The sequence below is a fragment of the Hemitrygon akajei genome, chromosome 10 (assembly GCF_048418815.1).
Source record: "Hemitrygon akajei chromosome 10, sHemAka1.3, whole genome shotgun sequence".
NCBI classification, from domain to species: domain Eukaryota; kingdom Metazoa; phylum Chordata; class Chondrichthyes; order Myliobatiformes; family Dasyatidae; genus Hemitrygon; species Hemitrygon akajei.
In genome coordinates this window covers 164402793-164429662 of record NC_133133.1, presented here as the reverse complement: position 1 = coordinate 164429662, position 26870 = coordinate 164402793, and the positions used below count along the sequence as shown (strand labels likewise).

At 38.1% G+C, this 26870-nt stretch overlaps 1 protein-coding gene across 1 annotated transcript; it reads right to left on the bottom strand.

Moving 5' to 3' along the window:
* Nucleotides 1–3953: 3953 nt before the first annotated feature.
* On the bottom strand, nucleotides 3954–26870 carry gnsa (glucosamine (N-acetyl)-6-sulfatase a). Its single transcript, XM_073059602.1, has 14 exons — nucleotides 26642–26870; nucleotides 26064–26123; nucleotides 25131–25337; nucleotides 19812–19877; nucleotides 19373–19471; nucleotides 17905–18072; nucleotides 17417–17499; nucleotides 17212–17330; nucleotides 15885–15988; nucleotides 11219–11320; nucleotides 10540–10650; nucleotides 9637–9747; nucleotides 7626–7786; nucleotides 3954–6108 (listed from the first exon to the last, which is right to left on the bottom strand). The coding sequence occupies exons 1-14, from the start codon at nucleotides 26774–26776 to the stop codon at nucleotides 6036–6038; spliced, it is 1599 nt and encodes a 532-aa protein (XP_072915703.1). The 5' UTR covers nucleotides 26777–26870; the 3' UTR covers nucleotides 3954–6035.

Here is a 26870-nt window from a genome sequence, read left to right as displayed (position 1 = left end):
TGTGGACTGAGGGTGGGGAAGGGAAAGTGGAGGGAACAGGAAGCACCAGAGAGATATTCTGTGATGATCAGTAAACCAATTGTTTGGAATCAAATGACATTGCCTGCTGGCTCAGGGCTGGGTGTATCTGAACCCGTGCTACCCCCACCCCTGGTACTCCTCTGCCACCTGTCCCATATCACCATTCCCATCAGTCTCTACTCCTGCTAGATTTACAAACTTGGTCCCCGCTCCACATTGACAAGTGTGTCTAGGGCTTTTACACAGTATAGTCACTGGAACAGTTATAGATTTGAATGTAATCTTCTGTTACATTTCCTCAAGTGCTTTTATTCCCACCCCATACATGATATTGCAGAATATGTAACACCCATCCCAACAGGCATTTCTATTCTATTAATCTAAAGACTACTCATTTTAATAATAATAAGTGAAATGTCAACTGGTCTCTGTAACTGCACTCTCTGGTTACATTTCCTCACAAAAAACACTCAAAGTTAGTACACATCACTTATTCAGAGATTGATATCTAATCCAAACAGGTAGCTTAAAGTCAATTATTAATATATTATCCATTGAATGTTTTAAGTGCTTTCTTCCAGTTAACTATTGTAACCATAACCACATTCATTATGCTTTGTTACTACTGTAGAATCAGGGAAGTGAGCAGTTTGTTAACGTGAAGATACACGTAGTCAAATGAGCAGCATGGTGTGCAGATTTTTGCATATGAGAATATTCATACACGTTAAGATATTGAGATGGCACGGTTGTGTAGTGGTTAGCACAAAGCTTTGCAGTACCAGTGACCCAGCTTCATTTCCCACCGCTGCCTGTAAGGAGTTTGTACATTCTCCCCGTGACTGCGTGGGTTTGGTGGTATAGTTTCTTCCCACCATCCAAAGACGTTCAAGTTGGTACATTAATTGGCCATTGTAAATTGTCCTTTAATTAGGGGGTTTGCTGGGCACCATAGCTCAAAGGGTCTATGCTGTACTGTATCTCAATAAATAGATAAAGTTGAAAAAACTAATTTTGCCAAATTAGTTCATAACTATTGTAAAATAAATTCTGCAGCCTTAGCAGTTGGTTGTCTTGCAGTTCATGCTACAATAAGTTTTATTTTTAATAACCAGCAAAATGTTTTAAAATTAGCATTTCCAGGATCTGAATGGCTATAATTTGTGTACTGTATATTAATATACAGACATACTTTATTGATCCCGAGGGATCAAGATGGTGGAAATAATGGCGAGAACAGGATGTACGATGATATCAGAAATATGAAATGTTTGTCAGGAAAACAATGAACAGAATAGCTCTCTTTGAGAGAAAGCTGAATTGAAGCCTTTCAGGACAAAAAAGCTTTGATAAATAAAACCATTTCTTTCTGCATGTAGGAAAAGCTGTTATGAGTTATTGATGCAAGATGGTTATCCAGATTATTTACCTGTGTGGAGCAGCTATAGCATGTACCACCTACAAATTGAACTGCATTTACTCACCATGACTACTCACACAACGACGACCAAACCTGTAACCTTTATCCCCAAGCACAATGATTTAAGAGCCGAGTCAAATGGGAAAGCCTCACGTCTTAATAAGCTGGTAAGGAAGGCGGGCTCTGTCATGGGCAGAGTACTGGAGAGTTTAACATCGGTAGCTGAGCGAAGGGCGCTGAGTAGGCTACGGTCAACTATGGAAAACTCTGAACATCCTCTACATAGCACCATCCAGAGACAGAGAAGCAGTTTCAGCGACAGGTTACTATCGATGCAATGCTCCTCAGACAGGATGAAGAGGTCAATACTCCCCAATGCCATTAGGCTTTACAATTCAACCGCCAGGACTTAAGAACTTTTTAAAAGCTATTATTAATGCTTTTTGAGATAGTGATTTAGATGCATATCATATTTTTTACTGAGTTAAGTATTGTATGTAATTAGTTTTGCTACAACAAGTGTATGGGACATTGGAAAAAAAGTTGAATTTCCCCATGGGGATGAATAAAGTATCTATCTATCTAATTCAATGCAGCAGAGCAGAGGCAAGAAAAGATCCAAGGTTTGATCCATTTAAGACTGAGCTGGAAAGGCCAGGTACTGGTCATATTGAGGCAACAGACTCCAACCCTGTGGGCAGGGAAACAAGCTGAGGTCTGGCTGATTTTAAACGCCAGCGCAGATTGAAACAGTCAGAGTCGGAAGTGAGCAATGGGCCATTCAGCTCGCTGTTACATCGGGTTTACTCAACTCGTGTTGGACCGAGGCTGTGTCCTGCACCTAGTAGACTTCGGAATTGGCTGCAAACAGTTCTGAATGTTGTTCAATTCTTTGTTTTTCCCCCACACAATTTGTTTTTTCCTCTCCTCTCTTGGTCTTTTTACTGGGTTCTATTGGAGTTCTTTCATGGCTGCTTCTAAGCAGACAAATCTCAAGGTTGTATAAAGTATACATGCTTTGATAAGAAATGTACTTGAACTTTGGTAACAAGCATATGGGAAACCACTGCCCACTGGTTCCCCTCCAACATACTGCCATCCAGTTTTCATCACACTGGGTCTAAACCTTGTACCTGGACTAGAAGAACAGCTGTATTCCAGAGGACAGCTTACCACTATTTTTTGAGGGCAATTAGGAATGGATAATAAATAGTATTCTGCAAGTATGGTCAAATTAATGTTCTATATAAGATTAGTGCAAATTCCTTTCCCCCCCCCCACCCCCCCCCCCCAATCCTATTGCTCTGGAAATAACTCGTAATACATGCTTCTCCCTACACCCCCACACACTCCAGAGCCTTGCTGATCTTTAGTGCAAATTTTAAGGATCCATTTGTATTTACAAATCCATTTGTAAACTAACAACTGACCTCTCTATTCTTAATATATTATTATCTGTGCCAATTTTCTTTTAAAACAAGAGGGTTTATTGTGGTCAGAAAATTCACATTGCAGTAATGGATGGAATATCATTCTCCTGGTTAACCTCACTTGAATTACAAACAGATTAGCAGCAATGTATTTATCTTCCCATCCATCAGAATTGGATTTGATATTTCTCATGAGTAAATTATGGCTACAAAACACTTGGCCATACTGAACCCATGTAGATAAACTTGTATTTTCCTTCAATAGTTGGTGGGCCTACCATCTACTGATACAATCAAGTAGTTAATAATCTAACAAAATCTACTAATTCTGAAAAGGGTTTTAATATACTAATTCTTATAAAACTAGTTTACTACACTATGGGATCTGACCATACTATAGACATTGGGGGGAGTGGGGGGTGAAGAAATAGCAGATGCTAGAAGTCTGAAATAAAATAGAAAATGCAGGGAAAAACTATAGATCTGAACAGTTCCTACAATTTCTACTCAAGGGAAACTTTCAAGTTTGCTTTAAAAACGGAAGGAAATTGCTAAACATTTTTTCCCTGAAATAACATTAGATATCCTAAAAGAAACAAAGCTACATCAAATTTCTGCAAGGAATTTGTTCACTTACATTGGGATCGCACCAAGTTTGAAATTTGTTCACACATTTCATGTCATATGCAGGTGATATTAAACCCGATTCTGATTCCTTAATATTGCAAAGCAGGCTTCTACTGCTGTTTATCACATTCCAGCAGGAAGGCAACTAAAGACAAGGCTGAACCAAAAAGGACAAGTACAATCTTTAAGCTATTGAAAAGGTCAAATTACAATTCAGAATATCATAATTACATTCCATGCAAGGCTGCCTTATTTTAAAAAACCTTTTTCTATATATAAATACTGAAATCTACCCCCCCCCCCCAATGAAAACATGCAGGTGAGGCACAGGACTAATTATAGAACTGAACCTTATGAGGGGGCATTTTCTTGCTTTTTGGGTGCCGTTGACTACAAGGCTCTAACTTTTTTTAAAAGTAGCAGTAGTGGGATGGGAGGATTTAAATAATCAAAGCTTGAAATTGTAAAGTAGTTTATTAAATAAGTGCAAGATTTGAATTCAGCCATCATAAACACGCATACAGTCTCAAAAATACAATCAAGGGCACTTAAATCATCTTTGGAAAAAGCATGAAATCTCAATTCAAACCAGCATTACAAGTGCCTCAGGTCTAAACCTCCTTAATACTAATATTTGTACAAATAGTTATTCAAACTGTATGATTTACTGGTTTAGGGAAATAAAAGGAAATCTTAGTTTAGGACTGAATACAAGAGATTTGTAATCAGTAACGTAATACTGTGCAAATTGCTTTCTGAGCCCTGGTATTACAGGGCAAGTCGGACGCTTGCTCTTTAAGTGCTTGATTACTTGCGATATGCCTTTCTGTGGTTTAACCCAAGTCCTCAAGCATCGCTAATTAAACTTATTCACTAATGCACATAAAAACTTAGATGCCTAATGCCAATCATACACTAAATATTTATGCCAGTGAAAAGAAGCCTAGTTGTTTTGTTTAAACTTCAGACAATTTGCATTGCTTTATCATTCCACCCAGAATTAGTTTGCACTTTAACATAATCATCAAGCCTTTTACAACACTTGAAAATATTAACGCAAGTGTAAAACATAAAAAAAAAACAATTTCACCCTTGAATATAAAGACAAGATATTCTGATAGTTTTATACAACAGTGCAGGATACTATATTAAGTGGTTAGGTTTAGTGTACAATTGATCATTTAAGCCAACACTTGATAGACAAAAATATGGAGGTATTTTGATAGCCAAATGGCAGATTAACAAGGATGGTGGATACGGTTGCCATTCTTGTCATATTTTGTAAGCAATGAATAGCCACTTTGAGTGGCAAATCTTTCTCATGTTCAGCTGGGAAAAAGAATGCACAACAGCAGAGATCCAGCAGGTTTGATGACTAAGTGGGGACCCCAAATCCTTCAGTGCAATTATTTGAATTATATGTCATTTGAAAGTAATCTCCATTTCATTCTATTGAAATCAGGTTTTATAGATAAGCTTGAAATATTCCAACAGGTTCAGAAACTTAATAACACAACATTTCCATCTTTAAAAAAAATTGTATGATGCATATTGGAAGTAAACTTGACAATACTAAGTAAGTTACCGTACTTATCCACAATTCCCTAACAAAAGAATCAAAGAACAGGCAAGCTAGCCAATTGGTGGCAATATGACTTAAAAATACAAAATTCTTTCCATTTTTAAGGATGCAACAGAAAGAGCCACAACCAAGAGATTGAGAAATCTTGTAGCCCAGAAACAGTGGAGACCATGTTAATGATCTGCAGTTGATAATAAAAACAAAAATCAACTGGGGTAGAACAGAAATAGTGCCATTGTGCCCAAGATTAGAACAGAGTATTTAACACTGGGGAATGTTCATTCCAATTCAGGTGAATTTATTCCACTGGCACCAGTCTGAGCCCAAAAATGCTAGAGGGAAATTATTTATCATTCTTCAGCATTGAATAGTTTGTTCCATTCCAAGACAGGGAATGGCAAAGGCAACAAATTAAATTTTGAATAGATTTAAAAAAAAAAAAATCAGTTATCTGCCTCCTGAGCATAAAAATGAAGATTCTACCACCGTGGAGCAGAATTCACTTCAATTCCCTGCCGTCTATAACTTGTTCTTTTACAACAAAGTTTGTGCAGGATTTATATGCAAACTACCCATGTCATGGTGTTCAAATGCAGGGACTTCACTGGCAAGGAAACGCAGTACTCAGCAAAGAGGATGCGGTAGCTGCTGGTTGGCAGATAACAGTTCATGCAAAGAGATCAGAAGCCCAACTGTCTGATTTGGGTCATATTTCACTTGAGTGATTATATGCACACATTCCTTTAACTTAAAGACGATAGTTCTCACAAATAAATAGCTGCTGAAACAAAACTAAAAGTATTAAAACTTCTCATTACTTTTTTTGAAGACATGGAAAGCACATTTTTGATAGAATGAAGGAGATTGTAGGAAGGAAAACAAAAAATCCTCAATTTAGTCCTGGCCCCACAGAGAAGGGAGATGGCATATCACAATGACAACTCACAAATAGATCTCATAAGATTTTACGCAATAGCTTGGGTGCAACAGAACCATGATGGAACATTAGTCTAGGATCAAATCGGTACCTAAAATACAAAATAAAATCTTGTTAAATTGAATAATGATCCAAAATAAAAGTAGCATTAACATGAGCACAACAATCACGTTGAATCTGCATACATGGATTGATCAGAACTGAAGGCCCTGTAACTCTCAGCTTAGCCAAAGGTGGCGGACATGTCAAGTTACACAAATTGATGTACAAATGTGGCAGTACCAGCTATTCCGATCTGTCAAAATTACATTCTTTCAAATAGCTGGGAATTGCCACATGTACTGAAAAAAGGCAGACGAGCTGGACGGGAGTGAAATTTATGAAGAATTTTTACTTTAATGTACTGTAGGTGAGGCACATATACAGGTGTAAATCCATAATGCAAAGGAAAAATCATTAATATTTACAATACAAACCACAATAGAACCATAATAGAATAGTTTCATTGAGTTCTACAAGGTTGAATTAAAAAAACAAGCCAGATAGAAAATGGTAAAAAACTGGAGGTTTTTTTCCCTTGGAAAGTAGAATAAAGGGATCCCATGTCCATTTATTATGAGCATGGAAAGCCATCTTGTAGATACTTGGTGGATCTGCATGACAGCAGTCAACTGCATTCTCTGCAATAGATTTACTGGTAGCTCAAAAATACATACAGAGAGAAACTGTGCTTGAACAACTAGGATAATAGAATAGGGCAAACTTCTATAGATGTGTGGAGGAGAGTGTGCTGACTGGCTCTTTGGAGTGATTGAACATTATAGAGGTGTAGAAGATCGACACACAAAGAGTGGGCGGCTGGCACATTTTTTCCAGGGTGGCAATAGGCAATAGCAGGAGGACAACATTTAAGGCGAGTACAGCAAGTTTAGGGGAGATGTGAGAGGACAAGAAAAAATGTTGGTATATAGGCTGTGTAGAAGTGAAGGGCTAAATTAATCATGGATTAGGTTTATATAGAGTAGGAAATTTGTGGAATGCTCTGCCACATACTGTGGTGGAGGCCAAGTCCGTGGGTATATTTAAGGCAGAAGCTGATAGTTTCCTGGTCGGTCAGGGCGTCAAAGGATACGGCAAGAAGGCACATCTGTGGGGTGGAGTGGGATCCAGGATCAGCCACGATGGAATGGTGTAGCAGAAATGGGCCATTCTGCCCATGTCTTATGGCACTACACAATGGCATGCAGGACCCATACTCTGTTGTACTCTTCTATTTTCTCTAACAACCATTGACCATTTTGCCTCAAACCCTGAAACAAAGCCCTCTTCCAAGTTAAGATGCAGGTGCTAAAAAAAAAAAATCAATTCCACTCTTCTGTTGCATCTGGACACCTGTCTGAATGCCCAAGACTTAGATCCAGAAAACAGGCAACAGCAGCTATTCACAAACATTGGCTACCTATATTGATTGCTGTTATACTGAGACAGAGCAAGGGACTGCAGGAAGTCACTACTATCTCCCATTTGTAATTGTTCAAGCAGCATGTCGATAGCAATGGAAATACTGCATTAGTGTTTACCACTGCTGCACAAACAATTTTTCCTTACCTTGGATCATATACCCCAGGCGTATGACATGTTGATCCAGAACAAGACTGTAACATCATTAGACGATGGTTCATCTTCTCAAGGATTTCTTGATCTATAGTCTTTGCTATATTATTGATCTGGTGTGGGTCAGAGGTTAGATTATAGACTTCCACAAAGACCTAAGTACAAAAGGAAAAAGACTCAGGTGAAGGAAATGGGTTTGCTTTTCTGTGCAATGATGTACAGGCTACACCTTCATTAATTGTACATTGTAAATATCACTGCCTTAATTTTTTTTTTTAAATCCTCATTTCATCATTAACTAGGCATTGGAAAATTTAACCCAGTGTCAAATATTTGAAAATCAGAAAGAAACTTCACTTGCTGCTGACAAATAAATTACAACTGTGAAAAAGGAAGAAAATAATTGCCAGAAGTAATCCCAGAATTTACTCAGTTACATCTGTGAATATACATCACGTCCACATCCACCTTGAATCTCGTCCTGTCATCTTGCACAAGGAAATTCCTGCGGATTAATCAAAGACAGGACAGAGGGGGCCAACATCCAACAAATGAGTTTTCTATCAGAAGATAATCTAGCCAGGTTCATTTACACTTCACCGGCACTACAAAAGTTGCCATTAGGCCAATTCCAGGTTCAAAATCATTGCTATTTAATGATCACAAGGCCTGCTATGTTAAAAGGTTAGATTTTGTGGCAACTTATCCATTCAGTTCTACCTCACTTCCTACCACTGCAAGTAGACGAGACCAAAAAAAAAAAAAAAATCAGTAACTCAGAACCTACCAAAAGAAATGGCATTTTCATTACAGGAAATCAAATCATAAAGACTGACTAATTGGAATACTTGCATCTGATTAGAAATGTGGACAGAGGTAGGCAACTCAAACCTGTAGTTAATCATCAAGACAATGGTTGACCCCATTACAACTTCTTCCTACATATCCTAATAATCTTTAAATCCCTTGCTTATAACAAATATCAACCTCTGCTTTAACAGCAAGCAGACCCCATTTTCACAGTTCTTTGAAGGGTTCCAAAGACTCTACCTACAGGACTACAAAACAAAATGCAAAACATAGCCTAGTATGGAAATACCAATGCTCTCACACAGAAAATCCTACAAAAACCATCAGATACAGCCCACAGCATCACGGGTAAAATCCTCTGCACCCCGAGTACATCTTCATGAAGTGTTGCTGTAGGAAAGCAGCATCCCTCTGAGACCCCCCAAATGGCAGGGCATGCTCTCTTCCCATTGCTGCCATCAGGAAGGTGGTACAGGAGCCTCAGGATCCACAACACCAGGTTTAGGAAATTATTACCGCTTAACCATCAGATTCTTGAACCAAAAGGGGATAACCTCACTCATCTTCACTTGTCCCATCACTGAAATGTTCCCACAACCCATGGACTCACTGTCAAGGACTCATCACATGTTCTTAATATTTATTGCTTATTTATTATCTCCATCTTTGTATTTGCAGTTTGTTGTGTTTTGCACATTGGTTAAACGCCCAGGTTGGTGTGGTCTTTCATTAATTTTGAGAGAGTTTTTGTTCTATTATGGATTTTCAGCCTCCAAGAAAATGAATCTCAGGGTTGCATATGGTGGCATGTATACATGTACCTTGATAATAAACTTACATTGCACTGAAATTACAATTCAAGTACAATTACAATTCAAACTCAAATCTTGCTGGAAAATTTCCCAAAGGTTCATCAAGACTAATAATTTAAAGTTAGCCTACAAACACAAATTGGGTAGAACCTTCATCTTCAGAAGTTGGTCTTATCTTCCAATGAAACTGCCCCAATTACATTAAAATGTCACCATAACGACAGACCATTTAAACCAGATATTCGTATCATGACTAAAGAAACTCCAACTGTCTTGAATAGTTTAATGGAGAAAACAGTGCAGATAAAGCATCATTTTAATGAACAGACAACACCCCCCCCCAAAAAAAAAAAAGGACAATGGAATTGTACAACTGCACTCACCTCACTATCATCAAATTCACAGTACTGTAGGTCAGCTGGGGTGGCAATAGTTCTCACACAAGCATAGGTGTTGTTATATGCATCTTCACATACACAATCAGGGAAGCAGCTCTACAGGAAAAGGTTAGATACAATAAGTGGAGTTAACGTATTTATTATCATACAATGCAGCCATTCGGTCCATGGCTCTATGCTCACCCCCACAGAAATCCCTTTAGTTCAATTCCCCTTTCCTTATTTTCAAGAGGCCCCGCAATTTAATTTCCCATTCCCCCCTTTTTTTAAAAAAACACAACTCCCCTTTAACATTTTGCCACTCCCCTTTAACACCAAGGAACGTTTTACAGCAGGCAATGGAAGTATACAACCAACTTGACTTTCTTACCACTATCAACCCTTTTACTTCTCACCTGCCCATAAGTTCCCCTGGGCCCCCTCCTTCTTCCCTTTCTTCTTATGGTCCACTCTCTTTTCAGATTCTTTCTCCAGCTCTTTACCTTTCCCATCTACCTGGCTTCACCTGTCACCTTATAGCTAGCCTCCTTCCCCTCCCCCCACTATTTTTATTCCGGCGTCTTCCCCCTTCCTTCCCAATCCTGAAGGGTCTTGGCTGGAAAATGCTGACTGTTTTATCATTTCCATAGCTGCTGCCTGACCTGTTGAGTTCCTTCAGCATTTTATGTGTGTTACCTACTCCAAATAAATGCTTGGTGGAAGCTATGACAACTTTTTAAAAGGACTCTAGGCCTTTTTACAACCCCAGGACAACTGAAGTTTCAAACACACACTCCAAACTTACTTAGGAAGTTTCCTCAATTTTGTTAAAGCCTGCATTTAAATTATTTATGTTACAATTGCCTTCAAATAGCATACAAACTTTACAGCATCAGAAATAAAACTTACTGTCACCCCAGGCCCTAATGAAGGACAGGTAGGGTCACTTTTATTCCGTCCCTCCCCTTGATACTCCACAAGGAGGTCAGTCCTCCAGGTCACGTTTTTTGCCGCATCATTCTGATGAAAGAAGAATGACGAGTCACAAAGTGAGTTTCAGATATAGTGTAAAGCATCCTTAAATATGCACATTAACCCCCTCAAAATGTATTTATTTATTTAGTGGTACAGTGTGGAGTAGGCCCTTTGAGCCCTGCTGCCCCAACCTAATCACGGGACAATTTATCATGACCAATTAACCTACCTGGCATGTGTTTGGATTTTGGGATGAAACCGGAACACTTGGGGGAAGATCCACACATTCCACGAGGAGGACATAGTGATTCCTGATAATACGGTGCCAAAATTGAACTCTAGAATGCCCTGAGCTGTAGTAACTGCTATGCTGCCAACGTACCCAAATTATGTTTAATGATTATTGAGTTTTATCATCATAAAATCCAACTTCTTTGTCATGGATTTGCAGCCAAAATAAAGCTTAAGGTAGATCTGTGTTAAACTGATGATGAAATTATCTCAGAGTTACCTTTTTATATGATTGGAAATACCTGAAAAATGTTATCTGTAATAAATGTTATCTATTTAAAAAAATAGATTTTAAAAAAATCTATTGGCTACACAAACCTACCAGCAGAGGCAGGAGAGACATGCCATCCATCCTCGTCTTGTTAATGTCATAGCCAGCAATATCCAAGATCGTGGGAGCCAAATCAATATTTGCTACAAGCAGCTGGAGAAGAAAGAAATATTCTCAATTTAGACTTTGCTAGAGTCTTTCCAATTAATTTTAAAAAGATTGAAGACAGTGCCAAAAATGAGAACTGGTTGCTACATTCAGAGATTTATCAGTAGCACAGAAAAAATCAGAAAATGATTCATTTCAATCCAATTGCTATAGATCTCACTCTCCTCACAATATATTCAATAGAATTTATTTCAGTGGTTGACCAATTTTAGGGGAAAACAACTGTCACATAATTTTAAAGAGATTATCATCCAAATCAATATGCATGGGGAATAGATACAATTTATGAAGGAATTTCAATTCACAGAATTAAGTCTGAATTTCGAGAACCATAAAAATATGGAATGCAAATATACATTAACTCATTTAAATGAATTTGATGAACATTATGCAGTAGGGAAATTCTAGACAGCTTCTGGATTAGGTTACACGGTCAGCAAAACATTGTGGGCGAAAGGACCTGCAATGTGCTGTAGATTTTCTATGTTTCGACAGGACGCTATTATAATGCCTTAAATGTTTTTTGGTTTCTGCATGAGTGAACACGTTTCTAAGTTCAAAAGAGAAAGCAGATTGTTGAAATATTGTGGGTCAGAATATCCCACCCTTGGCTGTAACTGCTCATTTAGTTTACAGTCCTGCTGGAAGCAAGTTCGATTGGAGATGGTCACCAAACTTGTAGTTGCTTACACCACAGAATGAGCAGCTCTGGTTTAATAACACCTTGGGAAAGGACAGTGTCTCAGGTCTGGCAGGGAACCCTGATGTAAAACCTTAGAGGCAAGGAAAAGAATTCAGTGCTTCATGCTGCTTTCTGGTTTGCATAATCCAGTCTTGCTTTCCGAGACAATAATTTCATGGTTGCGCAAAATTGGAGATTGCATTCTCTTAAAAAGCAGGTCATTAGTTTGTATCAAATTTTAGCACTTCAAACAAGGGAGAAGATGAGCAAGCAGAAAAATCAGATTTTGAAACTGGTTTATTTAATGGACTGATGGCTTCAAACAGAACTTAACGCAAGTCCACAAGATATAGGAACAGAATTAGGCCATTTGGCCTATTGAGTCTGCTCCATCATTCAATCATGGCTGGTCCTTTTTTACCCCTTCTCAACCCCATTTCTTGGCCTCCTTCCAGTAACCTTTGATGCAGTGTCCAGTCAAGAACTTATCAATCTCTGCCTTAAATATACCCAACGATCCAACCTCCACAGCTGCCAGTGGTAGCAAACTCCACAAATTCTTCACCCTTTGGCTAAAGAAATTTCTCCGCATTCCTGGTTTAAATGGATACCCCTCTATCCTAGGCTGTGCCCTCTTTCCCTAGACACCCTCACAATGGGAAACATCCTTTCCACATCTGCTCTGTCCAGGCCTTTCAACATTCGAAAGGTTTCAATGATCCCCCTTCATGATCCTTCTAAATTCCAGAGTACAAACCCAGAGCCATTAAATGTTCCTTGTATGATAACCCTTCCTTTCTCAGAATCATCCTTGTGAACTGCCTCTGGACCGTCTCCAATGCCAGCACATCTTTTCTACAATGAGGGGCCCAAAACTATTCACAATACTCAAGGAGAGACCTCACTAGTGCCTTATAAAGCCTCAGCATCACATTCCTGCATTTGTATTCAAGATCTCTTGAAATGAATGCTAACATTGCATTTGCTCTCTTCACCACTGACTCAACATGCAGAATACCCTCAAAAGTTAACTTGCAGAAGGACTCACATCAGATTATTGGATTTTTGCCCAGTTTAGAAAATAGTCTGCACACTTATTTCTATTACCAAAGTTCATGACCATGAATTTTCCCAACACTGCATTTAATTTTCCACTTCCCTGGCTATTATCCTAATCTGTCCTTCTGCAGCCTACGTGTTTCCTCAACAGAACCTGTCCTTCCACCAATCTTATCATCTGAAAACTTGGCAACAAAGCCATCTACTCCATCATCTAAACCATTGATATACAGCACAAAAAGCAGTCCCAAGACCAACCCCCTGCAGAACACCACTACTCACTGGTAGCCAACCAGAAAAGGATCCTTTTATTCCCACATACTGCCTCCTACCAATCAGCTAATGCTCTAACCATGCTAGTAACTTTCCTGTAATATCATGGGCTCTTAACTTGGTAAGCAACCTCATGTGTGGCACCTTATCAAAGGCCTTCTGAAAATCCAAATATACAACATCCACTACATTCCCTTTATCTATCCTACTTGAAAACTCCTCGAAGAATTCCAAATCAGGCAAGATTTTCCATTAAGGAAACCACGCCAACTTCGTCCTATCTTGTCATTAGTCACCAAGTCTCCATAACCTCATCCTTAACAATTGACTCCAACATCTTCCCAACCACTGAGGTCAGGCTAACCGGTCTATAGTTTCCTTTCTGCTGCTTTCCTTTCTTAAAGAGTGGAGTGACATTTGCAATATTCCAGTCCTCTGGCACCATACCAACGTTCAATGATTTTTGAAAGATCACTGTTAAATGCCTCCACAATCGCAACTGCACCTATTTCAGAACCCCAGGGAGCAGTTCATCTGGTCCAAGTGACTTATGTACCCTTAGGTCTTTCAGCTTTCTGAGCTTCTTCTCCCTTGTAATAGTAACTGCACTCACTTCTCTTTCCTCACACACTACAACATCTGGCACACTCCTACTGTCTTCCAAAGTGAAGACTGATGCAAGATACTCAATTCAGTTCATCTGCCATCTTCTTGTTCCCTGTTATTATTTCTCCGGCCTTATTTCCTAGCAGTCCCACATCCACTCATTTCTTTTAAAAAACATTCTTGAAGCAGCTTTTACTATCCACTTTGATATTGTCTGCTAGCTTGCTTTCATATTTCATCTTTTCCCTTCTAATGATCCTTTTAGTTGCCCTCTAGGTTTTTAAAAAGCTTCCCAATCCTCTATGCTCCAGGTAATTTTTGCCCCCTCTTTTGTTTTCACATTAGCTTTGACTTCCCTTGTCAGCCACAGTTGTACTATTTTGCCATTTGAGCATTTCGTAGTTTTTGAAATACATCTGTCCTGCACCTTCCACATTTTCCCCAGAAACTCAAGCAGCTGCTGCCCTGTTGTCATCTCCGCCAGCAGCTCCGTCCAATTTACTTTGGCCACCTCCTCTCTCATACCACTGTAATTTCCTTTACTCCACAGAAATACTGCTATTTCAGACCTTCAACAGCTGACTTTCTGTAGAGCTATGCATAATCTATGTAAATAGGTTGATCAATTCCCTTCTAATCAATAAACTTCCTGTAATTTTATCTGTTTGTTGGACAGAAAAATCACTTCAGAGATTCAGTATTACAAGAGGGGGCAAGAAGTGAATTGTTATATTTTAGGATGGAGACAGCAAATGGGAAGGGGATCATAAACTAAAGAGAAAGGGGTTTTTTTTTCCAAGAGAGGGAATCAACAATGTTGCTTGGGTACATTATCCAGAGAACATATTTTTTTGGGCACTGATTGGAGAAAGGCAGAGAGGTGAAGAGATGGAGGCAGTTCAAGAAACCTATTATTCAGATACAAAATAATGTTATTCATATGCAAAAATGGTCCTCGAAACTCGTTTACTCAATGCAGAAAAAAGCTGCAAATAATTAGTTTCGGAAAATTTATTGATACTTGCACCTGATAAGCAGATGAATGTGACAGCAGACACAGGAGAACCCAGCAACAATTTTTACCTCAAGCTATTCTATCTCCATAAGATCGCTCTTTAAGAACAACCTATATCTCTCAGAGTGCAGAAGGTATGCTGGAACCAGCTTACAACTTAAGTAAGCCGAAAATATTGTGCCAATATTGACCAAAAGGATGTTGTTCACTGAAATGGGCATATTTTTACAAGTGAAATTAGTTATGAAGTAGGCTATCCAACCAGCTGGAATTACAATCAAAAAATACTTTGTCATTTTCTATAATGTTAAGTGAGTCAGGACACTGCTTCCTAGCCATAAGTTTATATCCCCACAAGTATGCAATGGAAAAATGGAATTAAAGTAAAATTCCATATCCTGTTTAAATCTAGAATACATTTTACTCTCATGTTTAATTCCAATATTCTTGAATAATAAAGGAAATCTGGATGTTAGCAACTGCTTGTGATGCTAAATAATCTTTTAGTGAACTCAGAGGCTGGGAGAGGCCGCAGGCAGATGGCAGCAAGAGCACAGGAGGGTCAGTTATGAGTTCCTGCATGTATTAAGTCTAGTATGATATTGTCAGTGAGAGACTGACACCAGACAAAGTAAAACAAAAAAAAAATTAACAGATGAATGGTTGGTTAGACTGTCTTTCCCTACAAGTCAAAGAGATGGCTTCAAAGACTACATGCTGGTTCAGACGAGCATTTAAAAAAAAACAACAAAATCACACTTACAAAAGAATTACTACCCTTGAATTCATAAAGCCACTTTGGCTTCTGAAACATCGCAGATGCATATAAACAGATTAAAATATTATGCCTGCATTCTTCTTTAGATAATTTTGAACACAAGTCTTGGACTGAAAATTCAGCCTGCAGCACATACCTTATTACTAGTGTTAGATTTGATGTGAGGTCCTCGCACTAGTAATGGCACTTTGATATCAAACTCATACAGCTGTCGTTTGTCAATTGGCAAAGAAAATTGACCTGAAAAACATTTAAAACAGTATATTACTATAGCAGAAAGTCCCATTAAATATAAATTTATAGCAGATAGTTTTATTTTTACTAGTAAATACTCTGAAATAAGACTGACTTTGCATCAGATCAACACCAATCATCTTTCATTTAGATGCTCTCTAATTTGAGTATTTACAGAACTTCTGCTTTTATTTTAATATTTCTGCTATCCACAGCATTTTCTTTAGAACAGAATAAAACAATGCTGCCTCAGTCTTGTATTATTACATCAAGCGGTTCTGAGATGAGTACATTGATAAATGGCAAAGGATGATTTATTTATTGACATACAGAACGGAGTAGTCCCTTCCAGCCCTTCCAGCCAAGCCATCCAGCAACTCCCCGATTTGTTCCTAGCCTCATCACAGGCAATTTACAATGACTAATAAACCTATCCACTGGTCAGTCTTCAAGACATGGGAGGAAACTGGAGCACCTGGAGGAAACCAACGTGGTAACAGGGAGAATGTACAAACTCCTTATAGGCAGCAGCAAGAAAAGTTTACAAATTCTCAGAGGAGCAGAAGATTGCTGAAGGTGAGGCTGAGAAGACTGCTTGAACAATTTAAACCCCAGTTACAATGCAGACCTATCCATTTCAAACAGGATATAAATATAAAAATTACACAAGTACATGTTCAGCACAGCATTGTGGGCCAAAAGGCCTGTATTGTGTTGTAGGTTTTCTATGTTTTTAATCATGCAAACAAAGAATTCCTTATTGATGTCAAGCCAAAATGTAAACATTAATTGTAGAAGTATTTTCTGAACTGTACTGGCCATACATTCCATCTCAAAGCATATTGATAAACCTTTGTATCAGTCTTTCATGCAACCATCCAAGGTACAAAGTGGTACATGTTCCATTTATAATCCCACTATAGGCGTCCCCCACTTTATGAATGTTTGCTTTACGCCACTTAGCTTTTAGAAAAGACCTACATTAGTAACCTGTTTTCACATTACAAAGCAGATTTTCGCTTTTACGAAAATTTTTCCCCTATAAATAATGGTTCTTCGCTTTATGCCATTTCAGCTTAAGAAAGGTTTCATAGGAATGTTGAACCTTGGTAAAAGGGTGGGGGGGGGGGGGGGGGACAACTGTACACAAGAAGGCTCCTAACTGAACATACCTGGCCAGCTTAAATAAAGCTCAAACCTTGTCACAGCATAAAGTTCCTAGTGTTTACCTGTATGGTAGCCATTATCCGATGTAAAGAAAATATAGGTGTTTTCCAACTCTTTGATTGCATCCAGTTTCTTCACTACTTTTTCAACAAGGTCATCCACTGATAATAATGTTTGCCATCTAAGGGGGGAAAAAAACATGTACTTAGGATTGAGAATTCATCCTTTGCAAATCTGCAAAAAGTTAAGCGTGAGAAAGAACTGTACCTTTTCCGAAAAGCATTATCCAGAAATTGAATTGAAGAGTTGGACATGGGTGTCTTTGCTTGCCTGATTAGCCAATGTTTATCCTTTGAAGAGTTCAAAAGGATGGTTAATTAAGACATGACCACATTAAAGTACATAGAATAGATACACCAGTCTTTTAAATGTATTAATATGCAAACTACAAATTGAAAACTGTATTTTCCTCATCTACCTTAATACAAAGTTTATGAATGTATACTCAAACTTTTACAGGAGCTTCCAAAGATAATGTTTTAACAAAATCCATGAAAACCCATCCAACAAAGCTAAATTAGTTGTCTTTAAGTCATACTACTCACGTTACAGAAAGCATATTACAATATCAATACAAATGATTACAGCCCAAACCAGAAATGAGTCTTAATAGTTAACTTATGCAAAATATTATTCAAAATTATTTTTGGTTCCCAGTTTATTGCACAAATAAAATCACTCAAATTTTTTTTTACCTTTCCATGTATATTAAAGTTATTGTTCCTTGGTGCTTTCACTTTCATAAAACTCTTCTCATATTGTGGGGCAGGAGTCCAAGGGGAGTGTGGTGCTGGAGTTGAGATCATCATGAAGAAAGGCACATACTTGGGTCTGTATTCCAAGAATTCCAATGAAATGTTCGACTACCAAACAAAAAGTGTGGCAATTATAAATGTGCCATCAAGTTCAAATAATGATTTTAAGATCACAGTCTGTAAACAGAGGGCAACTTGTAATAAAAATACCACATACTGCCCATTCATTCCACTGGACCAGGAACAAAGAAACTATCGTAGTCCAAAGCAACATGCACTCACAAAGTGGTGGAGGAACTCAGCAGGTCAGGCAGCATCTATGGAAATGAATAAGCAGTCCATATTTTGGGCAGGGATCCTTCTTCAGGACTGAGAAGGAAGGGGGAAGACACCAGAATAAAAAGGTGAGGAGAGAGGCGGCAGCTAACTGGAAGGTGATAGGTGAAGCCTGATGGGTGGGCAAGTTTAAGGGCTGGAGAAAGATTCTGATAGGAGAGGAAAGTAGACCATAGGAGAAAGGGAAGGAGGAGAGGTCCCAAGGGGAAGTAATAGCCCAAATCTCTCCATGTTACATGATCTTAAATATTACTGATTCTGTGCACTAATTTATTATCACAGTTGAGCTTAGCTCATTGAAGAAACCTAGACTTGCAATTCATCCTTGAACAATAATCATTGCTATTCTTGCACAATTGTGTTCCACCTCTGATACCTCCTTTGTTGAATGTAACGAAGGCAAAGCAGCAAGGTGGAGAGAGGACAGGATGGTGCATATGATTCAATACCTTAAAGCTTTAGGTACAACTTGAAAGCATTGAAAATAAATATATGCAATTGGAAAATATTAAAGTATAAAATCTAATTTACAGCATTTATGCCAGTCAAAAACTAGTCCTCCAGTCATGACAATAGATTTAAAGTCTGCTCTAGGATTTAGCAGAATTAGGCTGTTATCCAAGAATATCACAAATGGAATGTTGCATGGTCAATGCTACATCCTTTCCAAGGAGGTATGAAAAATCTCCAAGCTAGCAAGACAACGTAATGCAATTGACGGCACTCTGAAAAGTTTAAACAAGTCACAGGCATGCTACATTGCAATAGTTCTTCATTTGGATTCAAAGCACATTGGGACAACAAAAAAGTAGTGAGAAAACCTTGAGAATTACAGTAGTTGTTTCCTTCTAACTAGGCAGAGACTGGATGTAGGGAAATACTTTTCCAAACAAATAAATTTTACTGGCTGCTCAGGAATGGATCAGAAGACTGAATGTTACCAACATTCCATATCACAGCAGTTCACTCAAGCAGCTGATATGGATTAACACGTTTGCATGGTACCTGAACTCATCAAGAAACTTGTGTGCTCTAGTCATTATTGGTAAACAAGAAAGATTAAGTTACTTACTAGTAAATCAGTTAGATAATCTTTACTATAGTTCTGGCCATGATACTGCGGCTTTCCATTGACAGAAAGTGTGTAGTTATAATATCTCGAATTCTTCACCTGTCAGAAAGGAGTAACCAGCCAGTTTTGAGATTATACTCAAGTACACACAAACGTCCCATTCCAAAATAAAATACTAATAGCACAGAAATATGATAGTGAATTTTTTAAAATATTAAATGCAACACATTACATTTTTGTTTCTTGTGAAATTGTTATAGACCTCTCTTCCAATTTTACATTATTTTTAAAAAGTATTCACACTTTAAAAAAAAAACATTTGGAATACACTCTAAAGAAATCCATTAGATTTATCCCAATGATTAGTCTACAGTCCAACACAAATTACACAATTAGGTCATTAATTTGTAGACAATACAAACTCAAAAAAAAAACCTACCAGAGCATGCCAGTAATCCCAGCCTGGTGGGACGTGCTCAACCCCACCTGCAGGCCCTGATCCATACTGTGGAAGAAGCAATACACAATGTGTAACCAGACCAGTTTTAATTCCATTTACAGATCAGTTAATACTGAAGCAAATCATCTATCAGCTGAAAGCGGATGCCCGGAAAATACAAAGGTTATCTTGAACTCCAGCAACCACATCTGGGGTTGTCCGGCATTATATTGGATGTTATTTCGATCCATCTCCTCTACAAGAGAACTGAAACATGCAGTGGCAGAGAGGAAAAAAAAAGCATCACAGTGGAAGTGCAGATGGAGAGCTGCAATTTGAGAATATAGTGGCTTCCAGTTGATTGGTTAATCAGAGCAGCGACTTATCTGGGACAACTCTTAAAGAACAAACCCAATTGAGAAAAGAGCCAGGATTCCCTTCATTTAGAAAGTAGAATAGTACAGCACAGTACAGGCCCTTCAGCCCACAATGTTGTGCCGACCCTTAAACCCTGCCTCCCATATATCTCTCCCCCCCCCACCTTAAATTCCTCCATATTCCCGTCTAGCAGTCTCTTAAACTTCACTAGTGTATCTTCCTCCAACACTGACTCAGGCAGTGCATTCCACGCACCAACCACTGAGTAAAGAACCTTTCTCTAATATCCCCCTTGAAATTCCCACCCTCACCTTAAAGCCATGTCTTCTTGTACTGAGCAGTGGTGCCCTGGGGAAGAGGCGCTGGCTGTCCACTCTATCTATTCCTCTTAATATCGTGTACACCTCTATCATGTCTCCTCTCATCCTCCTCCTCTCCAAAGAGTAAAGCCCTAGCTCCCTTAATCTCTGATCATAATCCATACTCTCTAAACCAGGCAGCATCCTGGTAAATCTCCTCTGTACCCTTTCCAATACTTCCACATCCTTCCTATAGTGAGGCGACCAGAACTGGACACAGTACTCCAAGTGTGGCCTAACTAGAGTTTTATAGAGCTGCATCATTACATCGCGTCTCTTAAACTCTATCCCTCGACTTATGAGAGCTAACACCCCATAAGCTTTCTTAACTACCCTATCTACCTGTGAGGCAACTTTCAGTGATCTGTGGACATGTACCCCCAGATCCCTCTGCTCCTCCACACTACCAAGTATCCTGCCATTTACTTTGTACTCTGCCTTGGAGTTTGTCCTTCCAAACTGTACCACCTCACACTTCAACACGGGTTGATCTCCATTTGCCACTTCTCAGCCCGCTTCTGCATCCCATCAATGTCTTTCTGCAACCTTCGACAATCCTCTACACTATCCACACCACCACCAACCTTTGTGTCGTTTGCAAACTTGCCAACCCACCCTTCTAAGAACCTTTTCCAACAGCTTTCCCACCATAGACACAAGGCTCACTGGTCTATAATTACCCAGACTATCCCTACTACCTTTTTTGAACAAGGGGACAGCATTCGCCTCCCTTCAATGACATAAAGATCCTAACTAGAGGCTCAACAATCTCTTCCCTCACCTCGTGGAGCAGCCTGGGGAATATTCCGTCAGGCTCCGGGGACTTATCCGTCCGAATGTATTTTAACAACTCCAACACCTCTAGTACACTTAGTACACATTTAGTACACTTTGATAGGAGACTGTTGCTGTTGCTGAACAGTTTCTAGCTAGTCTCAGTACATGCAATTGTGTGCCCATCAGATAGTACACTGCGCTTAGATTAATCAGTTTTTAAATTAGCATCAGTTGCATATGTTGGTGTTCAAAAAGCAGTGATTTTTATCATTGACAGTTGGTGAGGGAAAAAAATGCAGTAAAACCACTCAGAACTGTTTTGCTCACTGCAGATCCAAGCATTCAGGCTTGGAAATGCCAGAAGTGAAAATGAAATTATTTCACTACGAAGAATTAAGGTATTGACAATCATCTTGAATGTTACAATGAAAATGAAGATTTGGAGAATGCATTTTCTGAAAGCAGTCCATTATCGGCACTAGGTGTCCACACTGACTCTTTTCATTTACATTCAAAAGAAAACACAGCATACATTGGATGAATTCCTCCATCAATAACTAATAAGAACTAATACACATTTTAATAGTACTGTAGTAGTATTGGTGCTCTAATTTGTTCTGTATTTCATTTAAACAATAAGTTGTTACTCAGTTTGTCCTTTTTTACCATTTCCACGAAACTTTGGATAATTGGGGCAGCTGCTTAATTAGGCCAAAATGTACTGGTTCCAATATGACCCAATTAGTCAGAATCTACTGTAATCTGCAGCTAGTCGTTCAATGTAACAACAGACATTTGACTCTTTCCACATAACTACTTCATAAATGTTAACTTTTCAATGCAATTGCTCTATTTTTGGACCTACATCAAATCTTATCAAAACAAATGGAGACATGGCAAGGACAGCAAAAGAAACAAATCGTCCTCTGATTAACTGTCCTAAAGATAGAATTGGTGTATCTAAAATGAAAATTCCCTAATGTTTCTAACAGATTTGTGAACATCCTGGTAAATACAACACTGAAAAGCCACAGCACACAAAGTTATTACATTTTAAAAGTGAAAGGTTTTTTTTTAAATATGCATGCTTGTTGGCAGTTGGGATTTTCCAACAACAAATTTGAAATTTAATAAAAAGATTGGGAAAGAAAGAATAAGTGCTAACATTCTACATTCTTCTCTTTCACCTTATCAACCCATAGAGCCACTTTCAGAGAGTGACACATGTACTTGGATCCCAAGACCCCTCTGTTTATCAACACTGTACTGCCCCTTACATTCGAACTTCCCGAGTGCAATACTTCACATTTGGCCTGGTTAACCTCCTGCCATTTCCCTGCCCATATTTGCAATTGATTTACTCTCTTTCAATCTTTTTATTAATATTTAAAATATTATGAATGAGATACAATTCAAATAATGGTAAGGGATTACAAATATATAGACTCCCATTATACATAAAGAAATACATAAGCAATGAATACAGCATAAGTAAGTTTCCCAAAACATAAACCATATAGTATATATATGAACAAGGTAAGTTTAGATATTCCATAATATATAGTATAAAAAAGAAAAAAAAATAAATCTATCTAAGAAAGTTAGCTAATCTACTAATCTAGTATCAAGAAAAAAAAACAAAGAAGAAAAAAAACTAAAAAAAAACTTTTAAAAAGAGAAAAAAAAAGGGCTGTTCATAGTATCTCACAAGCATACATAAACATCAATGACGTCAACTCCGATCCTCTCAACATACATACGATTAAAGCTGAAAAAAAAACCGATAAGCCTGGCACAGGGCCATTACATCATATGAAAATACTGAATAAATGGTCTCCATATCTTTTCAAATTTAATAGAAGTATCAAATACAGCACTTCTAATTTTTTCTAAATTTAGACATAACATAGTTTGAGAAAGCCAATGAAATACCGTGGGAGGATTAATTTCCTTCCAATTCAACAAAATAGATCTTCTAGCCATCAAAGTGAGAAAAGCAATCATTCGACAGGCGGAAGGAGATAAGTGAAGTAAGTCCATCATCGGTAAACCAAAAATTGCGGTAATAGGATGGGGTTGTAAATCAATGTTCAGTACCGCCGAAATAATATCAAAAATATCTTTCCAATATTTTTTCAAAAGTGGACATGACCAAAACATATGAGTTAAAGAAGCGATTTCTAATTGACATCTGTCACAAATAGGGTTTATATGAGAATAAAAATGAGCTAATTTATCCTTGGACATATGGGCCCTATGTACAACCTTAAATTGTAATAATGAATGTTTGGCACATATAGATGATGTATTAACTAATTTAAGAATTCTATCCCAATTCTCAATAGGAATAATAAGATTAAGTTCTCTTTCCCAATCATTTTTGGTCTTATCAAAGGGCACTGAACGTATCTTCATAATTATATTATAAAGTTTTGATATAAGCCCTTTTTGAAAAGGGTTTAATTCAAACAAACTTTCCAAAGTATCTGAAGACAGAGAATTTGGGAACAAAGGAAGTACCGTACTTAAAAAATGCCTAACCTGTAAGTATCTAAAAAAATGAAATCTCGGCAAATTATATTTATTAGCTAATTGCTCAAAGGACATAAAACAGTTGTCCAAAAATAAGTCGGAAAATCTTAATAATCCCTTAGTTTTCCAAGCCAAAAAAAGCTTGATCTATAATTGAGGGGTGGAAAAAACAATTAGATACAATAGGACTATTTAACACGAATTGAGTCAACCCAAAAAATTTCCGAAATTGAAACCATATACGTAAGGTATATTTAACTATCGGGTTGTCGATTCGCTTCGGCAATTTAGAAAGAGCAAAAGGGAGAGATGTCCCTAAGATAGAACCCAGAGCATAAGCAGAAACCGATTTGGTTTCCAAACTCACCCAATGAGGGCCAAAAGGACCATCCCATTCTTTCAACCAACATATCAAATATCTAATATTAACTGCCCAATAATAAAATCTGAAATTGGGTAATGCCAACCCACCATCCTTCTTTGTCTTCTGTAAGTATATTTTACCTAACCTGGGATTTTTATTCTGCCATATATATGAAGACATTTTTGAATCAACATTAGTAAAAAAGGATTTCGGAATAAAAATTGGTACCGCTTGAAAAACATAAAAATTTAGGTAAAATAACCATCTTAATAGCATTAATCCTACCTATCAGAGATAAAGATAATGGTGACCACTTAGTAAACAAACCTTTAATCTGATCAATTAAGGGTAAAAAATTAAACCGAAATAATTCTTTATGGTTTTTGGTAATTTTAATCCCTAAATAAGTAAAAGAATCATTAGCTAATTTAAAAGGTAAAATACCATAATTTGGGACCTGTCTATTCAAAGGAAACAATTCACTCTTATTGATTTACATGCTGCACAATTAGCATGTTCTACACTAATCTCCCTCACATTCTTCTCGTTGGCAAATGTCAATGAGAAGCAGCAGTTAGGACCATTTAAAACAGGGGTTCCCAAACTTTTTCTTTTAAAAATGTCATGGACCAATACCATTAAAGCAAGGGCTCTGTGGACCCCAGGTTGAGGACACCTGCTTTAGAACTTTCTATCTTATAGTTGTCTCAAGCAGAACTATAGAAGGAATAAAACCTGCTAGTTTTGTTTTGAAAAGCATGTTTTGAAACTTGCAAATGGCATTTAAAGTAATCCATCGAGTCTCAAATATAATATGATGACATTGAACACAAGAATAGAACAACATGCAAAGGCAACATTGTTTTGTGGAATTAATAGAATTGAAACCATATGAAAATAGAGCTTTACCTCATTCAAGTATTTTCCCGCAAAAAATGTTCGATATCCACAATGATTATGGAGGATAGCTGGGAAGGTGTTTGGCTCTTGTGTTTTCTGCCATGCTTTACTACTGCAGTTCCCTTCAAGTGTGTTGTTAAATACACGATGATTGTGGGGATACTTCCCAGTCAGGATACTGGATCTGCTGGGGCAGCACAGTGGGCTGGCCACATACTGCACAAACACAAGCAAAATGCATATTAAAACAAGGAAGTAGACTGACATTGTGCACGTTTCACCATTTTCAAGACTTCATTAAAAAGTAAAAAACCCTCCCAACCATTGCACATATCTACACAAAACACTGCTGTAGAAAAACACCATCCAAAGATGGACACTACCCAGGCCATGATCTATTCTTGCAGCTGCAGCCATCAAAATGAAGGTACAAGAGCCTCTGGACTCACACCACCAGAGTTAGGAACAGTTACTACCTCTCAACCATCAGGCTCTTGAACCAAAGCAGATAACCACACTTATTTAAAGACTCTTTATCTTGTTATTTCATGCCTGTTATTTATATGTGTATTTTCACAGTTTGGTTACAGTTCCTGATATTTACAGTTCACAGATCCTGTTTACAGCAACTGTTCTACAGATTTGCTAAATACTGTATGCCCGCAAAAAAGTAATTGTATGCGGTGACATACATGTACGCTGATAATAAATTTTACTTCGAACCTTTAAAGTAATTGTTTCATTTATTTCAAATATTTTAATAAAACATTTTATAAAATAATGAGATTAGCAAATTTTAAGCACTAATTTTGCAATTAGACAGAACTACAAAACAAATACAACTATACAAATTCAGACAAGCATTGAAAACAGACGAGACTCCGAGACCGGTTCCTAAATTACCCTTTAATCCTACAAAAGATTACAAGAAAAGTAACTCACCACATTAGTAAAGGTTATTCCAAGGTCTCCGATAAGTTTTCTGGTTTTCTTCAATGGTGTCTAGAACGGGAAATATTCGCAATAAAATATACCCGAGTTTACATCCTACATCGCACATTCTACATTAACGCGGATAGAGCCTTAAATTGGCCACTGAAGTCACAAGCAAAGGACTTACATATATGGTTGGCTGGTTTAACTACGTATTTAATGAAAACAGAATGCTGAAAATGCTGGAAACTCTGCACGCCAGGCAGCATCAGAGGGACGAGACACAGAGCTAATGTTTCAGGTTAAAGACCCTTCATCGGAAACTGCAGAGTTTCCATTGTTTACCCCCAGATTTCCGGCATCTACGATTTTAAAAAAAACCTTTAATGGCATTTTTAACCCAGGCCTAACGTAGCAGGCCTAATCGTTGTGATAACATGACCAGGCCTGGCGATACTATGGACGTCCGTTTTGTTCATTAAAAAAACCCCTCTGCTACTTTAAAGCAACCCCCAGTCGCATCCTCCCGTCAGCCGAGGCTCCGCTCGGTCGGTCGCCAGCCCCCGCCGCCTCTGCCCTCCACTCACCATTCCGCCCAGGAGAACATCCTGATCGTCCGTCAGGATCAAAACTATGTTGGGTTTCTTTGAACTGACCAGTGCAAATGCAACGTAGAAAAAAAGCAGAGTGGCAGCCGAGTACACTGTGGACAGAGCAGCCATCGCACAGGACACAGCCACTCCACGTAGATTTCCTCACTTTAAATTCAGAGCTGCGCACTCTGCTTTCTTCAATGATTCACCAGTCACATGCGCC